The sequence below is a fragment of the Salvelinus namaycush genome, chromosome 3, assembly GCF_016432855.1.
Source record: "Salvelinus namaycush isolate Seneca chromosome 3, SaNama_1.0, whole genome shotgun sequence".
NCBI lineage: Eukaryota > Metazoa > Chordata > Actinopteri > Salmoniformes > Salmonidae > Salvelinus > Salvelinus namaycush.
Window position 1 is genome coordinate 75,848,732 of NC_052309.1, and position 25,915 is coordinate 75,874,646.

The following is a 25,915-nucleotide window of genomic DNA, read 5'->3' on the forward strand; positions in this document are numbered from 1 at the left end:
CTACATATATTTGATATTTCGAATAGCCATCTACAAGTAGGCCTTGGTCTAATAGGATAACATAATTTCCCCCCACCATATTGATATTATAGTTGTCACTTATTAAACGAATGGTAATTTACTGAATGGAATTTGAAATATGATGTTGATTTTGGAGTGATGGGCTGATAATAGTTAACTTTGGTACCGATTGCCTTGTTTCGATTGGTTAAGAGCTTCTCCTCGAGCATAACCATGACATCACAGTCACCTGATCCAATACGGTTACAGTTCCAACAGGAAACCAACGGGAGAGGATGCTGGACATCTTGGAAGACTCACGGTGCTTCATAACTTTCTCAGCCTCCCTTTTCTCCGTTTAAGGCTAAAAAGTTGTTCCATTTCATGTTTGTTTGGAGATAAAAAGGCTTTGGATTTTTTGAAGGATTGTTTTTTAAAACCTTGAATAACTAACGTGAGAGGGGGCTGAGCGCACATATTGTAAGCTTGTTTTTTTTGTGAATGGAGAGGGCAAAGCCTTGCGCGTGAGCATCTATCCCTTTCAAAGAACTGACCCTTTCCCATCTGTTGTGGCAGGTGGTATTGGCTCTGCCCGTAGACAATGACATTGGACTTGGAGCCCATGGAAGATTTTGTTATTGACGTAGTAGGAGAGGGTCTCAGGGATAACGGAGAGGAGCATCTCGTGTCCTTACCTTTGGAAGAGGCGAGAAGCGCAGAGCATGAACCTGACACTTTTTTGTCTTCGAGCGGGCAGGACGAGGATAGGGACGACTACTCACCCACATCGAAGTGTCCTCCAGCAGCAAGTAAAAGCCCGGCGTCGGTAAAGCCTCCGTACTCATACATCGCTTTGATAACCATGGCCATATTACAAAGCCCCAAAAAGCGTCTTACCCTCAGCGAGATATGTGACTTTATCAGTCACCGATTCGCTTATTATCGTGAGAAGTTCCCTGCCTGGCAGAATTCCATCAGACACAACCTTTCGCTCAATGACTGCTTTGTCAAAATGCCCCGGGAGCCTGGTAATCCAGGGAAGGGAAACTACTGGACGCTGGACCCCAATTCTTCGGACATGTTTGAGAATGGGAGCTTTCTGCGCCGAAGGAAGAGGTTCAAACGCCAGCATTTTCGTTTCGGGGTGCTCAAGGAGCAACCCCTTGAGCCCAGTGGCTTTCACAACTTTTATGGCACTTATGGACTTGGCACAGCGGGTCTTCAGCTACCCAGTTTGGAGATATATCCTTTCGGCTTCCATCACCATGCACACTCGTCATGCGCGCCCACCATCCCACCTGTTAGCTGCCTGCTACCGGCTTTGTCGAGCCTGTTTGCCCGGAACACTTTCGCTGCCAAGGCTTTTCTTCAATCACAGCAGCCTGTCACTATCGGGTCCTTCAATCCGAGCCGCTGTGCCACCTTTTCTTCCGCTTTGAGCTCCAGCGCTCCATACGCGTCCCCTGCGCTGTTCCACTCCGCGGCGTCTCCACATCTCGTCAGTTTACATCAAGAATATCAGAAATTACAAACTCAGCGCAGCACCTCTGACCTGGCTAAATGAGTAGTGCTTGTGAATATTTGAGTTGTGTTTCAGACTTTAAATTGTTTATTTGTATCTCAGGTGATAGAGATTTTTGAAGCTCTTGTGGAAAAAGGTATTTGGCAAGTGATAATTGGATGGACTTTCTTGTTGATCTAGGCCTATTTGAAGAGTTCTTAAGTATGCTGTAGATTTATGCCTTGCAATGATTACATTTTTCATAGCATCTTGCTTTTTACTTTCTAAAGTATGAAATTACATTTGTCAATTGAAATGCAAATATTTAACTGACGAGTTTCCTTTTACATTCGGAAAGAAATAAAGGGAATTATTTAAAACAATATATTTAACTCAGTCATTTTCTTATAGGCCTTTGCGTCACTGACCTGTCAATGTTAGCACAATTGAAGATCTGTAATTGATGCCTTTAACAACTGATTATTGCATAGCGTATATTTTTCATCAATGGAAATATAGCTGCATTTAAAAATAAAAAAACTATAGTAGGCCTAAATGCGCAGTGAACTTGATTGCATCTTTCAGCAGGAAAACCATTTAATTCAACATTTTGTTGATTGTGTAGATTATGTGTGGGTTAAATTATGTTCAGAACTTTTTACAAAATTAGGGTAAATTTAGTTCGGCTGGTTAGCATTTCTCAAATAATAAAATATAATTTTATTCAATTATATGATGTTTAGGCCTACATGTAAAAATGTAAGCCTATATTAAGTCAAATAAAATTCTTAAAATAATTGTCAAATTTTGACGGTATAGCTTTAAAAGTGTCTGTCGAAACAGGGACTGAGGATCTAGTGATGTGCGGAATCAAACGATATAAAGATCACATGAACGAGATGCAATATTGTGTTGACTCTAATCTATTCTAAATCAAGTATCCTGGAATGTTATGACTACATGTTGAGGATTTTCTGATACTACAATTGAAACATTTTATTTTTGTTCGTGTTTTTTATGGCTACAATATAGGAGCCTGCAAATATTTATATATCATAAAAATCTCTCAATGCGGTTGTTCTACAGCATCTCGCTGTGGTTTGCCATTCATCCCCAAAAACTGACGCTTAAACATATTGTAAATTAATGCTCTTTCTAAATTTGAAGTCTAGAAGTAACGGTCTGTGCAGCTGCGCAGCTTTCAGATTGTCAGTTGAGTTACACCACATCCATCCATTAGTTCAACATCGTATTATAATTGCCTGATTTTGCGTCATTCTCCACACAGCCTGCTCGTTCTCAAACCAAAAATTGAAAAAATCTGTACAACACATTCAAAGACTTCATATTTTCATGTCAGATTATGAGGTAATTTCTAAACCCGCATTTGGTTGTCTCTCTCCAAAGCATTCCTTATAAGATTTTTTTATAGAAATGTTTTAATATGTTTGTATGGGAGATGTAGCTTGAGCCTATAGCTTACTATTCAAAGAGGTATACCACAAACGAACCGTTGCCAGTTGAGGATTTATTCAAATGTGTTTAAATAGACATCGACAAGACGTGATTTAACTCGGTTTTGCTAGAACCAGATTCGTGGAATATAGATCTATTAGTCAGAAAATAAAAGCAATATTACATTCTAAGAAAATTAAAGCCCTATTAAAGCCCTGAGAATTATGGATGTTTTAAAACAATATTTTAAAGTAATTAATAACAAATTGCTTTATAATTTGATAGATATCACAATCAAGTAAAATTGTGATACTGTGTGCTATATATTTGTAAACATAAAAGGAACAAAACATAAAAGGAATATAAAGGTTTCCTTACCCTCTTAATATCGTTTGAAATATCTGGAGCCACATTGCAGATGATTCTAATGCTGTTTCAACCCAAAGTAACAGACATTTCTCATGGATTATAATGAAGATTGAGTATTTGAGACAGATTATTCATGTAAATGTTGAATTATATAATTAACCATATTTGTTGTTTTCTTTTAATGTCCTTGTTTAGATTTATTGTGTGTTTTTCTTTTACTTCTATGCCAGACCGTGCTGTGTTACACTGAAAATGACAGGAAGAAAATAATGTTAGGTTTCATGGGAGGAAAGTATTTATTTAATTATATTCTAAGTCTAGTTTAGATTGATGACTACTCTAAAGCTTTTGGAAAGGGCTGATGGATAGAAGTACAATATCCAAATCAGTCTAATGCCGTTTGGCAACCATTGAAGGAGTTAAATAAATAAAAAAGATTGTTGCCTGATGGCGAATTGTTAAGTTGCTTGACTGAGAGCGAAATACACAATGATTTTCTTTGTGGGTCCCCGTTTGAATAAGGAATAAGTTTGATTCAGGAAATGTACAGACTCGCTCATAGTGGGTCACACTGTTTATTTGATCCTTTTTGTGGTCATATATTTTTGTTGCACATAAAACACTAAACGTTTATTATTGCTATTGATAATCTTAAACAGTGTGGTGGGAATTGTGGTGAACTAACCTTAATAGATTCAGCATGAGATTCGTATCATCTGACAGTAAATATTTAGTGTTCGAATGATACTTATCTGCTTGAAAGAAAACTGAAAATATCACTAATGGGTAATTTTAGCCCATGTATCCAACAGAGACTGTATGATAACAGTGTCAGAGCGGTAATGCCATCTTTTATTATGTGGTCAGTCATGATTCATCTCAGAACTCTGGTAAATTAGAAAATAGATCAAGTGTAAACTCTGGGACAGCCAGTGCCTTCATTGATTATGCTAGCATCCTCAGGCCTCGGCACATATACAGTTGAAGTCGGAAGTTTACACACACCTTAGCCAAATACATTTAAACTCAGTTTTTCACAATTCCTGACATTTAAACATAGTAAAAATTTCCTGTCTTCGGTCAGTTAGGATCACCGCTTTATTTTAAGAATGTGAAATGTCCGAATAATAGCAGAGAGAATGATTTATTTCAGCTTTTATTTCTTTCATCACATTCCCAGTGGATCAGAAGTTTACATACACTCAATTAGTATTTGGTAGCATTGCCTTTAAATTGTTTAGCTTGGGTCAAACATTTCTGGTAGACTTCCACAAGCTTCCCACAATAAATTGGGTGAATTTTGGCCCATTCCTCCTGACAGAGCTGGTGTAACTGAGTCAGGTTTGTAGGCCTCCTTGCTCGCACACGCTTTTTCAATTCTGCCCATACATTTTCTATAGGGTTGAGGTCAGGGCTTTGTGATGGCCACTCCAATACCTTGACTTTGTTGTCCTTAAGCCATTTTGCCACAACTTTGGAAGTTGCTTGGGGTCATTGTCCATTTGGAAGACCCATTTGCAACCAAGCTTTAAGCTTTAACTTCCTGACTGATGTCTTGAGATGTTGCTTCAATTTGCCCACATAATTTTCCATCCTCATGATGCGATCTATTTTGTGAAGTACACCAGTTCCTCCTGCAGCAAAGCACCCCCACAACATGATGCTGCCACCCCCGTGCTTCACGGGTGGGATGGTGTTCTTCGGCTTGCAAGCATCCCCCTTTTTCCTCCAAACATAACGATGGTCATTATGGCCAAACAGTTATATTTTTGTTCCATCAGACCAGAGGACATTTCTCCAAAAAGTACGATCTTTGTCCCCATGTGCAGTTGCAAACCGTAGTCTGGCTTTTTTATGGCGGTTTTGGAGCAGTGGCTTCTTCCTTGCTGAGCGGCCTTTAAGGTTATGTCGATTTAGGACTGGTTTTACTGTGGATATAGATACTTTTGTACCTGTTTCCTCTAGCATCACAAGGTCCTTTGCCGTTGTTTTGGGATTGATTTGCACTTTTCGCACCAAAGTACGTTCATCACTAGGAGTCTTCTTCCTGAGTGGTATGACGGGTGGGTGGTCCCATGGTGTTTATACTTGCGTACTATTGTTTGTACAGATGAACGTGGTACCGTCAGGCATTTGGAAATTGCTCCCAAGGATGAACTAGACTTGTGGAGGTCTACATTTTTTTTCTGAGGTAGGCCTTGAAATACATCCACAGGTACACCTCCAATTGACTCAAATTAGCCTATCAGCCATGACATAAGCCATGACATAATTTTCTGGAATTTACCAAGCTATTTAAAGGCATAGTCAACTTAGTCTATGTAAACTTCTGACCCACTGGAATTGTGATACAGTGAATTATAAGTGAAATAATCTGTCTGTAAACAATTGTTGGAAAACTTACTTGTGTCATGCACAAAGTAGATGTCCTAACCGACTTGCCAAAACTATAGTTTGTTAACAAGAAATGTGTGGAGTGGTTGAAAAATACGTTTTAATGACTCCAACCTAAGTGTATGTAAACTTCCGACTTCAACTGTAGAAGCTGCAAATGCGCACCTTTGAAACGTCTACATTTTAACCAGGCGTTATGGTTGAGAGTCACTTTCCCTGGTCAGGTATGAGACCTCAAAGTCAAGCGCTCCTCATGCGTCAGTCAATGGGTCTGTGTAAAAGCTTTGTAGATGAGGCAGAAGTCAATCCTCTTTTATCAAGAACAAATAGAGAAAGAGACAAACAAACTATCAGAAAAGCAGAGGAGTGCTTTTGATTGACAGAGAGAGAAAGGAGTCACTGCACCTGACAAAATAAGCAAGACAGAAACTGTGCATGTATGTCCTCTTGTATGTGTTCAGCTGTCCTTTATCATACATGACTTCTCCATCCCTGTTGTAAGAGAAGAAGAAACTTGCCAATAATCAGTTGTGTTTGCCTTTATTTTCTTTCCTTTCCATTCTTCAAGATGGCTGTCTAACAGGATGTGGGAGAAACTGTTACTACCTCCTCTCTGTCTGTCAGTGGACCTGTTGCATTAATCCCTGGTCAGCACCACCTCTCTCCTACATTCTTTCTCTTATAGTCTCACTTTTGTTCTTGTTAAATGGCATGTGAAAGAATGTTCCTTGAGACTGCCAATTCATTTAGAAATTAAATATGTAAAAGGGCTCAGCAATTGTAACAACAATGACACTGGGCCTTAAATTGAATATGTCACTACAGAAGACTCCAATCGATGTCACATTATGGTTATTCATGACATTATGAACTTGATGAATGTAGGTTTATGTGACTCCTATCAGTGATGCGTGCCACTTTACCGCTCCAGGTTTCTACTCAGTTCGCTGTGGATGATCAGTTATGACTTATTATAACTCACATCTTCCCTCTGATGTAGAGGCCATTTCCTGGGAAAAGTCTGTTGATTTAGTCAGAAGTCCATTCATGCCTGACACGGTTGCTATGCCATGCTTTCATTCTAGCATTATTAAGGCCAAGCCAAACAGGCAAGGTAAACTCATTCCTCCAACACCCACCCTCCCCTTTCTTCCTTTCCACAGCCAGATCACGGTGCAGAGAGTGGTGCATTGTGGGATAGCCTTAGCTAATTCAGTCATTAGAGGAAAAAAAATGTTTCAATGTTATTCCTACATGTTATTCCTACATTTGAAATGTATCATTTGGAATGAGTTTCCTTGAATGTTTTTATTTTCCTGAACTGTTGAGAGTGGTTTGTAAGTTATTTAAACTGATTGAATTGAAATTGATTGAAAGAGACCAAAGACAATGCAAGCATTTAAGTGCAGCACAATTTCAAAGGGATTATCTGTTGGCTACAGTGATCAGAATTGAGGGTGTGGTAGTATCGATGTATAGAGGGGGAAGCTACAGTAAGTAGGTGGCATTTTTAGTTAGCCTTTGAAAAGCTAGCCCTGTGCTACGTTTGATCAGAGCGGAGGTTTTCTCCTCTCACTTTAATGGCTGACTTCCACAGGCCCGGCTTGTTGGCGTTTGCTTTTCCTGGCAGGGCTGATCCCTGCTGCCCCGCTTTTCAGAGTTATTCAATTATATATCTTCCACCCTCCGCGTCTCCCTCTCTCCCCTGCTTCACCGGTCTATGCTTCACCCTGCCAGGCCCAGTAAAAAAGGGTGCTGCATTGGTGCACCGTTCTCAAGTCTCGTGCCCAAGAATTTATGTGTGTGGGGCGGTGGAGGGCAGTGCAGTGTGTTTTCGGAAAAGGGACCCCCCCCAACCCTCGGTGCCAGCAGATGACAATGACATATAGCAGGAAAGCCACCCAGAAGGAGAATGATCTCACACCTCAGCCACGTGCTGAGAGAGAGAGGGAGGAAGAAAAAGAGGGAGATCTGGGTAGAGAGAGGGAGGGAGAAAAATAGGGAGAGAGGGGTAGAGAGAGGGAGGGAGAAAAAGAGGAAGAGAGGGGTAGAGAGAGGGAGGGAGAAAAATAGGGAGAGAGGGGTAGAGAGAGGGAGGGAGAAAAAGAGGAAGAGAGGGAGGGAGAAAAATAGGGAGAGAGGGGTAGAGGGAGGGAGGGAGAAAAATAGGGAGAGAGGGAGCGAGAGAGGGAGCGAGAAGGCTTTATAGAGATGGAGATAAAGAGATTGCAAGGCAGGAAAAGACAAGTAGGCATGGGGTCTGATTAGGTGCCTGATAAGACACGGGTGAAGTTCTCTGAGTTGGTGTCGAGCCTTAGATTTCCTGGTGTTAATCATAGAACCCTAATGGACTTTGCCTCTATACCCATGAATTGACTAACCACACCCTCCACCCACTGACTCCCTCTATGTTCCAGAAGAAATACCCAACTTCTCTCACGAAACACCAACATCAAAAATATTCTCGCAAACAACATCAAAATATCCGCAGTTGCGCTCTGGGTTTTATTGTTAATCAGCCTCATTATAACATCTGTGAGACAAAAACACAGGCCCTCTAATGCAGCCATTATGCAGTTCAATGGGTGGCATTTGGTCATGACCCCCCTACTCTTCCCAATGCCCCCCTTCAATCTTCCTGGTACCCTGCTGCGTCCCAGCTGGCGACCTCATGCCCTCACCATTTTCCTGCAGCCTGGCACCTCTTAGGACTGGTGGGTGAAGAGAGCTCTACCCAAAGTGCCCAATGATTGGGCAACAAGAATCGGGCAATGTCATGTACTCTACCTTCTTGTCGTCATCAAGTCCAGACCCTCAGGTATGGACCAACAGCTCTAACCCTAGCACAACCGTGGCCAACAAGAAACGCTAGCTAGCGTATCCTCAGAGAGCTCAGATCAAAGGCACTGAGGGGTGATGTCACCCACAGCAGCCCCTTAACCGCCTATTGCACCAAATGAGCGCCATTAGCCATACAAACAAGACTAAAACGTGCTGTCATTTAATCAAAAAGAAGCAGGAAGCACAATTAACATCTGGTCCAAAACGTGTCAGAGTGGGGTCAGGCTAGTCGGGCTCTGATTACAGTTGTAGTAGGCCTATGGCTTAACGAGAATAACTCAGTAACCCCAACCTGGCCATGGTCTGCTCTGGCCAACTGATCTCTGAGCAAGACAGAGTGGCCTGCCTGCTCCACCAGACATCACCATGTAGACGTGATGAAGTTTGGAAACTGAAGTTAAAGGGTAACAGTAGGGGATAGGTCTCTCCTACAACCCCTCTCTGTCCAGTTCTGGTTTTCTTTCTTCTCTCAATAACGTCTGCAGTGGCATATTACAACTTGGAAGTGGATTTTAAAAGGGCATTGAAAATGTTGCCAGAATGGGAAAAACATGGACTGGCTCAATCATAGCAGATTAGGCAGGCGAGCCAAACCTCACGCTTTGTAAAAAATCAGAAAAAAAGCCTTTTTACGATGGTGCTCAGACCAACCACATAGCAGGGAAGCCAAACCTAGCCCTCTCCCTTTACTGAAAAGAATGGCATCAATGACATAAAGAGAGTACATCCATTGAATTGGCACCTCATATCTCTCACCCTTTGCTACATAATGTCAACAAAGTCATTGCATCCCTGAGGGTGCTGGTATTGGAGCAAAAGCTTTATTTTATCAGTGCTGCAGGTCTGGGTTGGGGAAATTACAAAGCTAATTCAAAGGCTTGTACACAATGGAACAGTAACATAAGTCCAGTAATTCTTACTGTATGTAATGAATGTTGTGTTATACTATGTAGCAGTGATGTGATAAAGCTGATTGCTGTGAAGATCAGAGATTAGAGAGTAAGCGTAAAAGCACCGCCCTGCCACCCAATCTGTCGGCCAGCGAGCTGTTCATCCCATGTTGCCTCCGTTGGTGGTCCCTGGTGTAAGCTACATTTTCCCCTTGCTTCTCTCTCCCCTGTTTTTTTTTTTATAGCAAACACAAAATTGTTCCTAATTCGCTGCTGCTAGAGGGGGGTAATTTGCGGCTTTTGGCTGAGTGTCGCAAGCCCCAAATTTGAAAAAGCTGCTCTGGGGAAGGCATTCTATAAGGCAGTAGAGCTACAGTAGGGAGAATCACTTCAATGCATCCAAAGGAAAACAGACACAGCAGAACATGATGATCTCCATACTCAAAAGGCATTTATGTAATAATAACTTGGGGACACTGAAACCCTTCCTTCTGAGCTTCTGCCAACAATCAGAGCTCTTTTAATTCATTCATCATTGTAATATGTGCTCACTCCAAGTAACTCTTGTTTTTAAATTGCATACACAAACATTGTGTTTGAAATGCAGTATGGAATCACCATTGTATGTCTGTTACTTTCATTTTCATAGCAGACTCTTACTTTTGACAGTAGAGCAGCAGTAGAGTTTGTAGCATTTAAAACCAACTGGCGAAACGTAAAAATTCTGGTTAAGATACATTTGATATGTGATCGTTCCAATTTCCGGGAGGATCTATCAGATGCCAACTGAAGTCCTCCCTCATTGTGCTGACAAATGTGAGAAAACAGTTCTTCATCATAAATAGACTATTTAGTCATTTCTAGCAGGATACACTGACAAAATATGACGTCAATATCAATATTCAACATGTTGGAAAAGTAAGCAAAGAAGAGAAAACAATTAATACAACAGAAACCTACAATTGGTTGGGGTGATATCTTGTCTGTGTGTGCGAGAGAATCTGGATCTCTCTTCACACTCTGAGCAAGCAGTGACTCAGCCCAGGGGTTTCTGAGCGCTCCTAGCTCAGTCGACACAAAGGCCCTAAGAGGTGCTCATTCATTTTGATTAACAGGGTCCTCCTCTCTCTCATCCTCTCCTCGATGGCTTCCTCTCTCCTCAGGGAAAGCCTGCAGGGATGTTTGTCTTTTTATCCGGCATGGTTTTTCACTTCCACAACAGCACGTCATTACCCAGAGTGTTTAAACGCTTAAGTACGGTTTAAAGGGGAGAGAAAAAACACTTGCAGTGCACAGCTCTACATTAACTCTACATCACTCAGGGGAGAAGTAAAACCTGCCCTCTGAGCAAAATGAAGTCAATAAATAAAAGTAGCGGTTGTCAGATGTCTGGAACAGCTTGAGAGGATTTGAACAACAGGGTAGCCCACCGTGTTGAAATGAACGCTGCTAAGTTTGGGCCGTCTCTTCAGAACTCCCCACTACCAGTTGCTGAGCGCTATTGACTAATGAGGTTGGGCCTGGTGCATGATAAGACAGAGTTAGAGGAGCATTTAATCCATTTAAAACACAGTCTGTTGAAGGACACAAAGTCGCAGCAGTGCAGAAAGGGAAGAGAGAGCAACATCTTAAAACAGATGGGGTAGGTAGAGCCTGATTACTCCATTGCAAGAATATAAGAGGAACATAAAATGTGTTCCTGGGTTTAGTTTGATGGGAATAACACTTTGATAATTAAACTGTGCTCAGGATGTTGTTCATCCACAGGTTGCCTGGAACCACAGGCAGAACTCATAAAGCATGGGGCTGCAGCTGCTCTGCTACTATTTTCCCAAGTCAATGCGATTGATCATAGGTCTCAGGGTAGGTCCAGAGGAAGCTGCAGGTGTGGGGAAGGGAAAACACAGTCACATCTCAAGTCAAACAAATGGCGTCTCCACTGATGGAGATGGATGGAGGAGCAGCATTCCAATCGATGCTGGAGATCTCCACTCCTCAGCCCTGGGTGCACTCGGCTGCATGGGCCAAACATCTGGAGAGGGAAGGAGGGAGAGAGGGAGTGAGGGAGGTGAAAGCTGTTAACTGATCGGCTGTGTTTATCTAAAGAGGCACGGGACTCCTGCGGAGGAGGGAGCCCACGAGTGAGCCTGTGTCAGGGAGGAGAGTTCACGCCCTCGTCCCTTTTCTCTCTCTTTTTCTCTGCATCCTCATCCCCTTCACCCGCCTGGTCAGCTGAATGGAGGGAATGCCAGTCGAAGAGGGGATGCTGGTCTGGTCTCTGGTGCAGACACTGGTGGCAGGCTGCTGCAAAACACAGCATGACCACTTCATCAGCAAACTGCTCCTCTCTTCTCCGCAGTTCTTCCCTCTTCGTTCCCACTTTCCCTCCCTCTATCACCCTCCTCATGTCTCTCTCTGATGCTCAGGGAGCAGGAGACTAAACCATACTTTTCTATTTTTTTGGGCCTTTCCCCTGTCTTTTCCCCAGCAGCCCTATAAAAGGCTGCCCCGGTCTTGTTTTCTCTACAAGTCAAGGGATGAGCTGGGGCTCATAAAGTGGGAGCTCAGAGGGCAAGCGGAGGTCTCAGGCTCTGTAAAAGAGTGCATTGGTAGTGGGGGGGGGGGGGGTCTGGCAGAGGGAAAATATAGAGTTATACGTAGGACACCTTGGGAGCATTTGATCCCTGCGAGCGTGCGCGGTCTGGGTAGGACACGCTCTGTAAATTTCCCTCCCATGTGCTGTGTTCTCAGTAACGGCAGCCCGCGCTCGTAAAAAAGGAAACAAAAAAATATAGGGATGACAGGTGCCAAAAGCAGGAATGTGAAAAAAGTTAATGATGAAAAACTATCACTGTGTGTGTTTCTCTCTCTCTCTCTCTGTGTGTGTGTGTGTGTGTGTGTGTGTGTGTGTGTGTGTGTGTGTGTGTGTGTGTGTGTGTGTGTGTGTGTGTGTGTGTGTGTGTGTGTGTGTGTGTGTGTGTGTGTGTGTGTGTGTGTGTGTGTGTGTGTGTGTGTGTGTGTGTGTGTGTGTGTGTGCATGTGTGTTTATACTGCTGATGGCACTGTGGAGGATTTATTTAAACAGATGTGAACCCTCAGTGCCAGGTTGACCTCAGGTCCTACTTGGCTACACTGAGCCTGATCTATTTGCCCTGGAAAAATAACACTCCATTTAACAGACTGACCTGTGGAAAAAGAGCTCGCAAACACATTGTAACAAGTCCAGAAATAAAAGACTACATTCGCTCAGTTTCATATTTTGCACATTCTACTTTTGTAATTGAATTTTAATATGACCCAACATACAGTATACTGGATTGCAGACAGAAACTATATATGAGTCCTTCTTTGTCCTTGTCCTCTGTACAGGATTTGAGCAGAGTTACAGTAAACCTGGGAGGTATATATCCTTTCAGACTCAAATATAAAACACTGGATTTATACACTCATTGACCGACGACAAACTTTATACCAAATGCACTGCACGTTAACCACACTGAGCATGAGAGTGGGTAGTGCAGGGGCTGCAGACAAGAGCCATAAAGAGAGGAAATTTATGTGGCGGTGTGGCAGAGGGGAGGTCAGCGCAAGAGTGAAGTGTGGAGGGGTCAAAAAGAATGGGGAGACAGCAATGTTTGGAGAGGAGACAGGAGAGAGCAATGCTAATTTATACCCTGCTAATTGGAAACAGCACAGCTCTCCACCTGAACCGCATTCCGGGGCCCTATGGCCAGCCCAGCACTGGGCCCGGGCGGGCAACGTGGGAGGGTGATGAGGACCGGGGGATGGAGGGGTGGAAGAAGGAGGTTAGGGTCAGTGTCAATGGCGGCTTTGTTATTGGGGAGGATTGCTCCCTCGCCCTACAGATGAGACAGGGGTGAGTGTGTGTTGGAAATGTTCAGGGGGTCACGTTATTGTGACAGTCCCAGACACTAGGCTGTAGAGGGACCACCCTGCCTCAAATAAGGAAAAGTCGACACAATCTGTTACTTCTTCAATCTGACACGATCTAACAATCTACACGACACAGTGAGCGCACTGACCAACCGACTTCAGCAGTCTAAAATGACTAGGCAAATAAATATGACAGCCTCCATAGATAATTACTGTTGTACAGAGACCATGTTGAACCACGTTGAGTCATGGCAATAGACGTGAATACACAGATGAATATGTCAAACTATGGCTGTGAGTTACAGAGCTTAGTGTCTGTAATATTTCAATGAATGATGAAGTGTTCAGATGTTGGCTGCAACTCTAGTCTGGCGGTGTGATGGAAATGAAGTAATCTTGGAATGTAGATTGAAAAAACATTGACGTTTCTTGATGTGCTTCATATCTGAACTGCAGTTCTACATGATCTGTTTACAGGGCTCTGTCTGTGTCTAATGTAGGCCTATGGCCCCATTTAGGCCCATTTTCCTAATAGTGCTGTATGTGCTATTGATAAAGCAAACCATACAGTCACTGCTAAGTGATGGGCTGTCAGCATCCACACAAAGACAGGCTTCACTTAATACACTGGGTATATAAGAGCAAAGAATAGATAAATAGATATGTGCAGAAAAGCCAAATTCCTCCAAAACAAAAACAAGACCAGAGTTGAAAGACACAACGCTGAAGTCAGACATATGGGGAGCATATTGGTCGCAGATTTCTGATCACACAAATACTACTTTTCCTTCTCCTTCTGGAGGGAACATAATACAACAAAGATTGAAATGTGGTGGAGGCTGTTTTGATGCCCTTTAAAGGCGTGTCGGTTGTCTGTCTCGCTTGAGGATATTTGGGAGAAAAAGGTTTTTCTTCTTTTCTTTTTTTTTCAGTTCACATGATTGACAACTTGAGTCTGCACACATGGATGAGTGTGAGTCTCTTGTGAGTTATTGTGCGACACACACACAGTTCTACTGTAGTGGTCTGTAGACAAACATTTGTCTATTGAATCTGCGATGTGTGCTTTTTTTCTATCGAGCATCTATTCCTAGCAGCACCGAAGCACATCAAAGTAGCCCCGATCTGTCTGTTTCTCTCACGGTTTGTCTCTCACACTGATTTCTCTCCCTTTAAACAAACCATGCACAAACTGAAACACATTTGTGTAAGAATATGCTATGTGAGGGATTAAACATTTTCTTTAGATCATGTTTTGATTATATTTTCATGGCAGTCTTGCAAACGCTTTATCTCAGACTGACACATTGATTTAAATGTGACCAAAATGAACGTGCCAAAGCATGGACATCGGGGTAAAATTATATTGGACAAAATCAGGAAGGACAGATTACTACCATATTGATTATTGACTATCACCAATAATGTCTTTAGAATGTTGCCTTAAAGTGATGCTACAGAGGTTTGTATAATTTCAGCCAGTAGATTTGAAAGTAGCGGTCACGAGCCAAAGCGGGTCCCCGAAAATTGTGCAAAATTGGTGTACAACCAGGACTCTAAAGTCAGCCATTTTGGTCGCAAATGCTCCTCAAAATTTGTTCATCATTCGAGAAAATCTAAATGCATATTTCCATGAAACTGATTGAGATAAAATGGCTGGCATGCAGTTGCAGCTTCGACGTTTCATCTGTAAAATGGGAAGAATTATCATTCACTATAGACAGTGATGGGCTAATATGGTTATTATAAACAGCTATAATGTTGATACAAATACCTGTCATTGAAAGTCATTTGTGGAATATTTGGTTTCTACAAGGCCCAATATAGGCTATATCTCAATTGATGTCAAAATATTTTCTGGTATTCCTTAATTATGTGTTTTGCTACTATCTTTTAGAAGTTAGGAGCACCAGTGCTACCAATAAAAGCTGTACATTTTGTGTACAACTTCATCAACTTCGTATGATATGTTCCCACTAAGCAATTTTTTTGGTGCAGTCGCGACCGAATTTGATTTCAACGTCCAAGGACGTTGATTTTTGATCCGGTCCATACCTGCCTTTATTTGGCCCAAACATAGACGTCTATAATTTGTTCAGATTTGGTCCGGTCCGGACCAGCCATGATTTGGCCCAATCATAGACATCTATGTTTCACAAGTTTGGACAGCATAGCACAATACAATACATTAGAGCACAGCAGAGTACCTACAGTACATTACAGTACATTAAATAAAAGTAGAGTATTGTACAGTAGAGTATAGTAGAGTACAATACAGTAGAGCACACTAGAGTACAGTAAAGTATGGTGTATTGTGTTGTACCCTACTGTACTTTACTCTAATGTAGGCTACCCTACTCTACAGAACTAAACTGTACTGTACTCTACTGAATGAAACTATACTTTACTGTAATGTACTCTACTGAATTAAACTGTACTGTTTGGTACTGTACTGTACTGTACTGTACTGAATTAAACTGTACTGTTTGGTACCGTACTGTACTGTACTGTACTGTACTGAATTAAACTGTACTGTTTGGTACCGTACTGTACTGTACTGTACTGAATTAAACTGTATTGTTTGGTACCGTACTGTACTGTACTGTACTGTACTGTACTGTACTGTACTGTACTGTACTGAATTAAACTGTACTGTTTGGTACCATACTGTACTGTACTCTACTCTGTACTCTACTCTGCTGTATTAACTGTGCCATACTGTACTGGGATGTTCAAACTTGTGAAATATAGCCTAGACGTCTATGATTTGTTCAGATTTGGATCTGGTCAGCACCAACCAAATGTGTACTTGTTTGGGGGTGGAGCTCATTAGAATAATACCAAGCATTCTTTGCAACTGTTTGTTTTTGCATTTCAATTTTGGTCATTCAGCAGACGCTATTATCCTGAGCGACGTAGAGTCAGTGCATTGAACTAAACAATAAGTGGTCTGTTGATTTATTTTGAAGGTTGGACTGTCAGTTTGAAAGATTCTGATAAAGCTAACACACTGTAAGTGTATGTGTGACAAGTTGGAGCAATACTAATTATTCTGTTGTGTTTTTCAGCTGGCTCCTCTTCCCATATAAAAAAGTATTATTGTGATATAATGCTTACTTCGTCTGGAAAAGACGTCTAACGTCATTTTGCTTACTGGGTTGTGTCCTGCAAATAAATAAATGCAATTTGTATCATGTGTTACGAATTCCAATTCGTACAATATGTTACAAATTCGTAAGTGCTTAAGATCCCCTTCAACCTCTTTAAAGAGAATACTATTCTAATTGCTATCAGAAACTGTACGTTATTGTGTTTTAACTGTACGTTATATTAGCTTATCACTCTCAGCTTGACTCCCTTGCTCTCTCTGGGGAGGCTGTGACCGAAGTGCAGCAATTGAAGCTCCATGGATTAAAACCTGTTTTCCCCAAGACCTGTCTCTGTCATCTTTTATTGTTTCCCTCTCTTCTGTAGGATGCATGCTATCAAAGGAACCACAGAACAAATCAGAGGGTCGTCCCTGAGTGCCGACGGCCTGTCTCTCATTTCAAACTCAGCTTAAAGCCCCCTCCCCCCCTCCGCGATTATCAGGGGCCTCAGTAGCACCCACCTCTCCGGGACCCCTGGTTTCAACTGCGTGGGAGCCGGACCGAGTCACACACCAAACGGCAACCAACCGCAACCACAACCGCCGCTATCCGCTGCCTGCTGCGCAGTCACTGGAAAAGCCTGCCTCGCCCGGGCCCCGTTCTCATTAGCTAGCTCAAGGTTGAGTGTGAGTATGTTTTGTGTTTGGCCCCTTTGAAATGATAATACAAGATAGGGCCTTTGAACAGGAGTTATTATGTGTTTTGGAGAAAGGCCTGTATTTCTGGGATGGAATTTGGATGTTTCGCAGAGTGCTCGGAGATGCCTTAGTTTAGTCATAGCTCACAGTAAACGCCTCATAAGGCTCTGCTGTTTAGGGACGGTTTGGCGCATTATTCCTGGGAAGAGGTGTGATGGGTCAGCCACTAGTTTATCTGGTGCAGTGTAGGCCTACAGTAGGCCTATGTGTGGTTGTGGCAACGCAACCTTCAGAATTTCTCCAGAATAATGGTCCCCCGTTTCTAAACAGTCAAATATGAATACCCATGTCGAACCAAGTACGACATGTCAAACCGTAGCTCATGGTTTACTAGATGTTAACAGGCTCTCACATTGCCTCTGGTGGACAAGTACTTGCCATGTTAATACATCAACTTGCCACCAAGTAACTTCAGCATTGTAAAAAGGCATGGACAGAGTGTAATCCACTGAATCTTGGGCTGGGCTGTGGATCTGTGCAAACAGCAGAGCCACAGAGCTCCAAGTTGATTCTGTGTCAATGTGGCGTGGCACCATTCGTCCTACTTGTCTGTCTTCTCCTCTCGTCTCTGTAGATCTCAGTTAAGCTCTCTCAACTTTCAGATGAAATGGTATCATCATGAGCCACATGACTTGAATGTGGACCAGAGTGACATTTGACGTATGCGGTAAGAACGAGTGCGTCGCCCCTCTGTGTCTTATTCATGTGGTTGAGGCAGGATTATGACTTGATCCAATGAGTTGAACTGGAGAAGTGAGGCTGGGGTCAGATCTGCCTTGAATTAAACCAGTGTTGTAGCAGAAATAATACCATCACCTCCCCCAAGCCCAGTAATACAATTGGAGGAAAGTGTGTGCTTGTGTTGGCCTGCCGGAGCCCCTGATCGAACCACAGGTCGGTGTCCATTACAGAGAGCAGGGTCTCTGCTGATGGTTCAAACACAGCCCACGGCCCCAGCTTCAAAAGGCTCTGCTCACCGCACCCACTTATAGCCAACGGCGCATGTCAGTTAGTGTGGACCACACTATTCATCAGTTATGGCCAGCTCTGGGGCCATCCAGCACCCACAGCCCATAGTGAGTCGTCATTAGTCCGGAGTCAGGCCCCTCCCCTCCTGTAAATTCTCAAGCACTGGCTTTAGTAGGAGGTGTGGTGTAAAACCACAAACTCTTAAGAACTGTCACACAAACAACAACCCAGCCCTCCCAGCCCTTTATCCCAAATTCTAAAACTTTCACCGCAACACAGATAACTCTTTTTAAAACTCTTTCCAAAGCTGTTGGGAAATTTGGCCTGGATGTGTGTCTTTTTAAGATGGCTCAGTTTTGCCTCCTGCTCCTCCTTATGTAATTGCCTCTTGTCCATCCACACCCCCCTTCCCTCCTGTGGTACCGCTCTCACACACATTAAACATCTCACAGTAGGACCATATACTGTACACTCCTCTTGACAGAGATGCAGACCATCTCTCTCTCTCTCTCTCTCTCTCTCAATTCAAGGGGCTTTATTGGCAGGGGCTTTATTGGGAAACATGTTTACATTGCCGAAGCAAGTGAAATAGATAATAAACAAAAGTGATAATAAACAAAAACTCTCCCCCTCTTCTGTCTCCATCTCCATCTCTCTCCACATCTGGCTCGGGTCCAAGGCAGGCCAGCAATGTGTGAGGGGATGAAAGGTGACTCTCATATTGGCTGGCTGCACCAGTCCACTTCCACCCAGTTGTGCTTCTCCCATCCTAAACATCAGTCCAGCTTTTGGTGCGTGTGTGTCCCCCACTGGATCGTGCTAGCTCCCCTAACCTCGGCAGATGTACGTGATTGTAGGCCTACAGTCATGTTGGCTGTGGTCTCTTCTTTGTCCTGATACTTACATTGATTTGCGTGAAAGCATGCACTAATTGTACTCCTCTAAGGAAATTAGTGCTGTCCTTTCTTTCAATTGTGCATTATAATACATTTTGTTAATAACTACAGAATATGTACTGCATGCTTTACCAATCATAGCAATGTCAAATGGTCTGGATAACTGAAATAAACAGATTCATTTGGAAGTTCTATGTTGACTGTTCCATGTGATTATTGAAAGAGGTAGGCTTACCCCTTCTAAGGTAAAAGATGTCAAAAGCCATAATAGTAAATCATGTGTTTGGCATGACATATCACCTCATGAAGCAATAAACTGATACTACCATTCAACGTCAACTACTTTAATATTGCCAGCCAGCTATAAACATCTTCAAACCCTTCAATGCGCTATTACAATGGACACATCTTCCTTGCATTATTATTTGCTAACTTGGCCGAAGCTTTCATCTTGGCTTTATGAGTTGTCGCACCAACCCACACATGGACAGGGCAAATGTTAGCTCCTCACAGTGCCCCGTAAACAACTGCAGACACACACACACTCACGCTACAGGGAGGAACATGAAAACAGCACTAATAGGAAAAAGATGAGTGGACTTAGAGCATGTGCTGTGGAGAACACTTGGTGAGGAGAGAGGAGAGCAGGCAGGCAGGCCACTGGACCTAACTTTTTAGGCCTTGCTCTGTTGGAAGGGGAACAGCATGGTCTGTGATATAATTATTACAGTATGCCCCGCTATATGCAAAGCAAAAAAATCTATGAGGCAAAGTAACAATCAACCTTGAATTCCCAAGTTGGCATATCACTTGCTACCCACCCAGTAGGCTAGCCACCATCAAAAGGCCTTTCTAATATCTAGACGCACCATATCACCACATTATTAGCCCATATTTTTAATAAAAGTTTCTGTCTACCTTTCTCAAAACTTATTTTTGTAAATTCTGGTTGGAATGTGTAGTATTTGTTATTTCCTCTGTGATTACCTTCAGGGATGAAACAGTCTCTTTTTATATGGTCCAGATTCATTTAGCCAATGCCTTTCTAGCCTGCTGTATTTTTATTCAGATGTTCTTCTCAACAAACCACAAAGAGACCATACAGTATTTGATGTGTATTAGAGGGTATACTGTGGTTGTAATCAGTCCTGTCCTGTTGATATTTTGAGCAGTTTACGGTGAGTGCTGTGTAAGCTAGCAAAGGGAGAGGCCTTGTCTGCGGTGGAGGAAAAAGTGTGTCATCCTGTTTATTTTCCTTTGGTTTGCGCGATGATAACAAAAAAATATTGCCGTGTCCACGACTCACAGCGAGCTGCCCCCACTTCAACGGGGGACCACAAGGTCTTTAGAACAACATCTTTGCTCTGAGGGAGAGCTTCAGAAGTTACAGCCGTTGTGTTAATGATGGGTCACTAGTGATTCCATGAGCTGTTTGTTCAGATTTCTGGCTTTGGTTATGCATAAAGGCACAAATCAACTCTGCATCCTTTGCCGTCCTGATGAGGCTTCAGCCTCTGAGGACCAACCCTGGGCCACAACTGTCTACACAGACGAGATACAGCCTCCCTCTGATTTAGGCCTAACGACATGGTTGCCTCTACTCACATTGTCTGCGTATGGAAATACATCTCCCTACTTTCTACCCCTCTCTCATCCCTTCTTATTCTTTCTTCTTATCTCCCTCTATCATTACTCACTGTCCTCTCGCTGATGCATATCCAATAAGACAGAGCAATATTTGGACAGGTGTTCTTTTTTATATGCATTATCTTCAAGGGGTCTACTGGACGGGTGCACCACGTCATTTCATTGCAGTTTCATAAGGAATGAACTGGCATCATACCCTGGTTCACTGTAGACCGCTATACTGTAGTCCACACTGTACTGTATGCGTAATTCTTAACAATAAAAAACTGTTTAGCACCAATTTTCCTTTACTTTTAAACTTTCTTTTTTTCCTGTTTCAGACAACTGTAGAGGCCACATCTGGAAGACAGATGTAATCCCTGAGCATGTTTTCTCTCTCTTTCTCTCGCTTGCGCACACATATTCACTCTCTCCTCTTTCTCGCTCTCTCTCCACTCTCTCTTTCTCGTTCCTTTCCTCCCTCTCTTTTCGGGAAACATGAGAGCTGGACTAATTCTCTCTCTCCCTCCCACCCCCGGCGGACCACCCACATTCGGAAACGCCTAGCTGTTCCACAGGCAGGGTCTCTGTCAGCTTAGAGTGAGAGGGAGAGAAACTTAAAGAGAGAGATGTAAAGATGGGTTTGACTGATGGTTTTAACAGAGTATCAATTACATCAATGTCAAACCCGTAACCTACCCTTGCATAAAGAGAAGAGAGGAAGCTTTGAGAGCAGTGCTTCAGTGTTTTCCAAAGTCAGAGGCACTTTCACTTAGGACTCCACACTCATCACCACTATTATTAACACCCTCTACACGCTCCAGCAATTGTCCTCAGCTAACACACACTGCTGCAGATGGTCCACCTATAGCGGAGGTCTCCGTTATCTATCATGCGAAAATCTTATTTTCGAAAAGTAGCCTATACTCAACTCCTAAATATAGTGCTTGAAAATTTTGGCCAATAAATGGGCAAATTCAGTCTGAGGGAAATGTGTAATTGTATGCTTTAAAAGTATCAACTGTGTGACATATACAGGACACAACAAATTGCCTTAGAAATTGTATTTTTATTTCCTTTAGTTAGCAGTAAGGTATTCATTTTCAGTTGAGCTCAAATATTTAATGTTTAACTTCAATGTTTTGGTCAACGTCTCCACCAAGTGGATCATGTATGTAACTTCCCCTTTATTTGAAGTCTTTAGTAGACCCTACCATACCTTCTATAATAATTGGTTTTGAAAATATGACCAGCCAAAATAGGCATGCCAGCAGTAAAACAACAAATATTATAACAAGTATTGGGAGGACTGTACGTTGGTCAAATACAAGCCAATTGTGTTAATGCTCAATAAAATACGTGCAGTGAAATGACAAAGGGAAACTAAAATTGTTCTACTTCATATTCACCATTTCCAGCACCACCCCAACATCAACATATGTGAAAATGGTACGTTCCTATGTTTTGTAGTAAAAAAGAAAGAGGAAGATGATTATGACTAATTGTGAGTAGGCATTATTAAAAATAGCAAATGGTTGATGTCATCATTGGAAAACACTTATCTTTCTCAATATTTTTTACTACAAGACATAGAAATGCACCATTTTCACATATGTTGAGGTGGTGCTGGAGATAATGAATATGAAGTTGAAGAATTGTGAAATGTCCCTTTAAGGTTAATAACTGGAGATATGGATCCCATTGCCATTATTTCTTTTTCTCTGTCTTCGGGGTCTTCCTTCTCCCCACTTCAGTGGCTACTGAGCCCACAGTGGCCCCCAGCATCCGCCCAACGGGCCCACCTACAAACAGGCCAATGAAAGACCCCAGCAGAGACTCCATCCTCAGCATCTTGGGCAGCCCCCTCAGCCACCCTGTCAACCCCTGCCACAAGGATGAGAGAAATGAGGGAGAGGAGGAGGCAGGAGAAAGAGAGGCAATACCCTCTGTGTCTATGTTCAGGTTGTGCACACTCCTCTCTGCCTCCTCCCTAACTCTTGCCATCTCTTCATCATCTAGCTCTTGCTCTGGAAGTGAGGCTGAGGAGGGCACCTCTTCATTAAGCTCCTCTCCCCCTCTTCTCTGCCACACTATCTCTGCCTGCTTCTCTCTCACCCTGGCCTCAGCCTCCTGGTAGAGGGGGCAGCTGTAGAACTCCACCCCGCTCTCTTTTACAGTCTGTTCAACCTTCTCCAGCAGCTCTTCCACACTCTTCCTCTCATCCTTCTCTCCTCTACTCCTCCTCTCCAGAGAGTGATAGCGATCTCCACACATCACCACCAGCTCCAGTAGGTCTTTGCGTCTGGTGGCGATGTACTCGTCCAGCTGTTGTCCCAGAACCATCTGGTCTGTGTGGGTGAAGAGGATCAGGGTGTGCCCACTGACTGCAGTGGGGCCAAAAACCTTCTCCAGGGCCTCCAGGGCCCGCAACTCCATGTCAGCCGGCCGGTCCACAGGGACACACAGCAGGAAGGCATGAGGCCCTGGGGCCGACAGGGCCACGCAAGAGGAGACATGGTGCCTCACCTCCTCCGGGGGGCGCTCTGAGCAGAACCAGTCTTGGGCGACTACCACTGATACCTGCAGGCAAAAACAGTGTGTAATGTTAGATCCTCTGGTTGACATTTAAGTCATTTGATCAGTGTGTAGGCTACTGTCCTTTTAAAGTATCAACAAAGTATCTTACCCATCTCCCTGCAATGGTTCCTCTGTGCTTCTCACATTCCTGAGTGACAGCTGGCTCACTGGCAGTCTGGGTAAAGAAAGCCTGGCGGCCCAGTATGGCGTTTCCAGCTGCACTCTGTCCTGCTCTTGTCCGGCCAAGCAGAACCAGCCTCAGCTCTGCATTGGGACAGGGCGAGGAGATGGAGTGTTCTTAGAAAGGGAGGATTCAGTAGCCCGCACACATCACAAGCTTCGGTCATCTGACCTCTGCTTTCATTTTCCGTTTACATTAGTACTGGTCAATAAGAAAATACTTTTGTATCTCTGAAAGTTCTGCCAAAATATGTATTGTAACAATGGAGACATTGTACATATTTTTCCTGTGAGACAAAAAAATGTATTAATAGAACATACTCAAATCACAAAACATCTCATAGGATATACCAGGGTTTCCCACACTCGGTCCTGCCCCCAACCCTGGGTGCACGTTTAGTTTTTTTGTCCTAGCACTACACAGCTGATTCAAATAACCAACTCATCATCAAGCTTTTATTATTTGAATCGTCTGTATAGTGTTAGTGAAAAACCCCAAAACGTGCCCCAGGACCGAGTGTGGGAAACCCTGCGCTATAAAATGTAGAATACGATAAACACGTTTCATAACATTTCAAAATACAGACATCAGCTCAATCGCAGTGCGGAGATAGCCTCCCTCGCATTCTAAAAACGGACAGGCCGTGAAGTGCGTTTGTGGCGAGTTAACAGTGCACAAGCGAGTACGAAGCAGTCATAAACAAACGCGAAGTCAACACTTCCTGAAACCTGCGCGAATAATTGGCAGGCTACACGTACCTGTTTGTGGGGGACCTGATGCCATCTCTTGCTTGTGCGATATTGCCAGATATTCTTGCCGTATTTAGTATGCACTCTAGTCAACTTCCTCGTTCCTACGTCCTGGCTCACTAGAAGAGGGATCGGTCTGTGCGGTGTGCTTCTGTAGTCTTCAGGGCGTGGGCGTAGTCATTGCTCTTCAAGAACAGCCTGTTTTAGCATGCTACGTTTTTGTAGGATATTTTGACGCAAAAAATGTCAAGTAGGCTGACTTCAAATACCAATTATGCAACATCATTAGAATCAATATGTTCAAGGCATACTTGCTCAAACTTCCAAAAATCGAATCTGTGTAGGCCGATAATCTGCCAGAATTGAAAGGGATGTGCAATATATTATGTCGGGTATTCAACCGCGGTACTGCAGGGGTACAAGAAAATAGAAATATTTGTATTTCAATGTTTTTATGAATATTGCTAGCAACAACAGAATAAACGAATTTTGAATGACACCTGCAGTAGAAAAGAGAACACTTTATTTCTCAAGTCCTAATATTTGGCAGATTAGATTAGTTTATTAATCACAATGACAGGGTCGCAGATGTAATTGCAGGGTACAGTGAAATTCTTAAGCTTCAAGCTCCAAGAGTGCAGGTCAAAAATATACAAAATTACACTGTCTTTGGTATTACACTCACTGGAGTGTCTGACATAGGCTTTGAAAAGCACCTGCAAATAGGCTACCAGTGCCACGCTTTTTTTTTTTTTGGACATACATGTTTGACAACACATGACTAACCTTTGTTTAACCAGTTAAACAGTTGCTCTTAGAGAAAATGTGTTACCTTTCTACATAATAGACTATGCTAGAGTTTATGTGGGGAGGTCAAAATAATGAAAAATGATCAAATCTATTAATTTTAAAATGTTGATTACTTAATTCACCTAATGATAAGACAAAACGTGATATTTTTCAGGGGCTAATGTAGAATGGGGGTCCCTGGAAAACCGGTTTGCCTGGGAGGGGGTCCCTGGGCAAGAACATGTTGAAGACCCTTGTGTTATGTCGATACTGATTATTTGTCGCCACTTTCGTATACACATACAGTGATTGGTCGCCACAAATGGTTTGTTTACATTTCTACCGTTGTGGCTAGATGAAGTAGACCTACAGCACCATCTAGTGGTCGCATCGGGGACAACAGTTGTTGACAACGTAGCGTTGTAACTGAGCCCTTTTCCGAACGCCTCGATCATACCAACAGTTGTAAAACAAAATGGTACGCGGCATCATCTGGATATGTGTGCAACAAAAGTTCAACATTCACCATCTGCTACCATTTCTGTCAAGTCGTCTATGCCTATAGTTTGACTTATACGTTCGATAAATCCAACGTAGACACCACACAGAATGCACAGCAACTGTCTCTGCAACGCAATGTTGCAAGTAAAACGCAGCGGTCCATCGGAAATGTACTTCTAATGTACCAAAATTCAAAGCCATGTCAGTGTGATCGAGGCGTAACCTTGACCTCGTTCTCCTAAACTGCTACATCATTTCACCCAACCTGCTGCGTTGGTTCTCCTAACCTGACACGTTAATTATCCTAACCAACTATGTTAGTTCGCTTAACTTGCTATGTAAACAAACCACCTGTGGCGACAAATCATCAGTATCACCAAACGTTCACTCAATTTCTAAAACGTATGAACACAAAGCTAATCACACAGTTGACCAA

The 25,915-nt window shown here is 42.9% G+C and overlaps 2 protein-coding genes across 2 annotated transcripts; one reads left to right on the forward strand and one right to left on the reverse strand.

The window, feature by feature from the left end:
* The first annotated feature begins 601 nt into the window (after positions 1-601).
* On the forward strand, positions 602-1,564 carry LOC120044042 (forkhead box protein D2-like). The gene has a single exon (XM_038988632.1). The coding sequence runs from the start codon at positions 602-604 to the stop codon at positions 1,562-1,564; it is 963 nt and encodes a 320-aa protein (XP_038844560.1).
* A 20,167-nt stretch (positions 1,565-21,731) lies between these two features.
* LOC120044604 (GTPase IMAP family member 7-like) lies at positions 21,732-24,341 on the reverse strand. Its single transcript, XM_038989275.1, has 3 exons — positions 24,199-24,341; positions 23,369-23,523; positions 21,732-23,262 (listed from the first exon to the last, which is right to left on the reverse strand). The coding sequence occupies exons 1-3, from the start codon at positions 24,221-24,223 to the stop codon at positions 22,390-22,392; spliced, it is 1,053 nt and encodes a 350-aa protein (XP_038845203.1). The 5' UTR covers positions 24,224-24,341; the 3' UTR covers positions 21,732-22,389.
* Between the last annotated feature and the right edge of the window lie 1,574 nt (positions 24,342-25,915).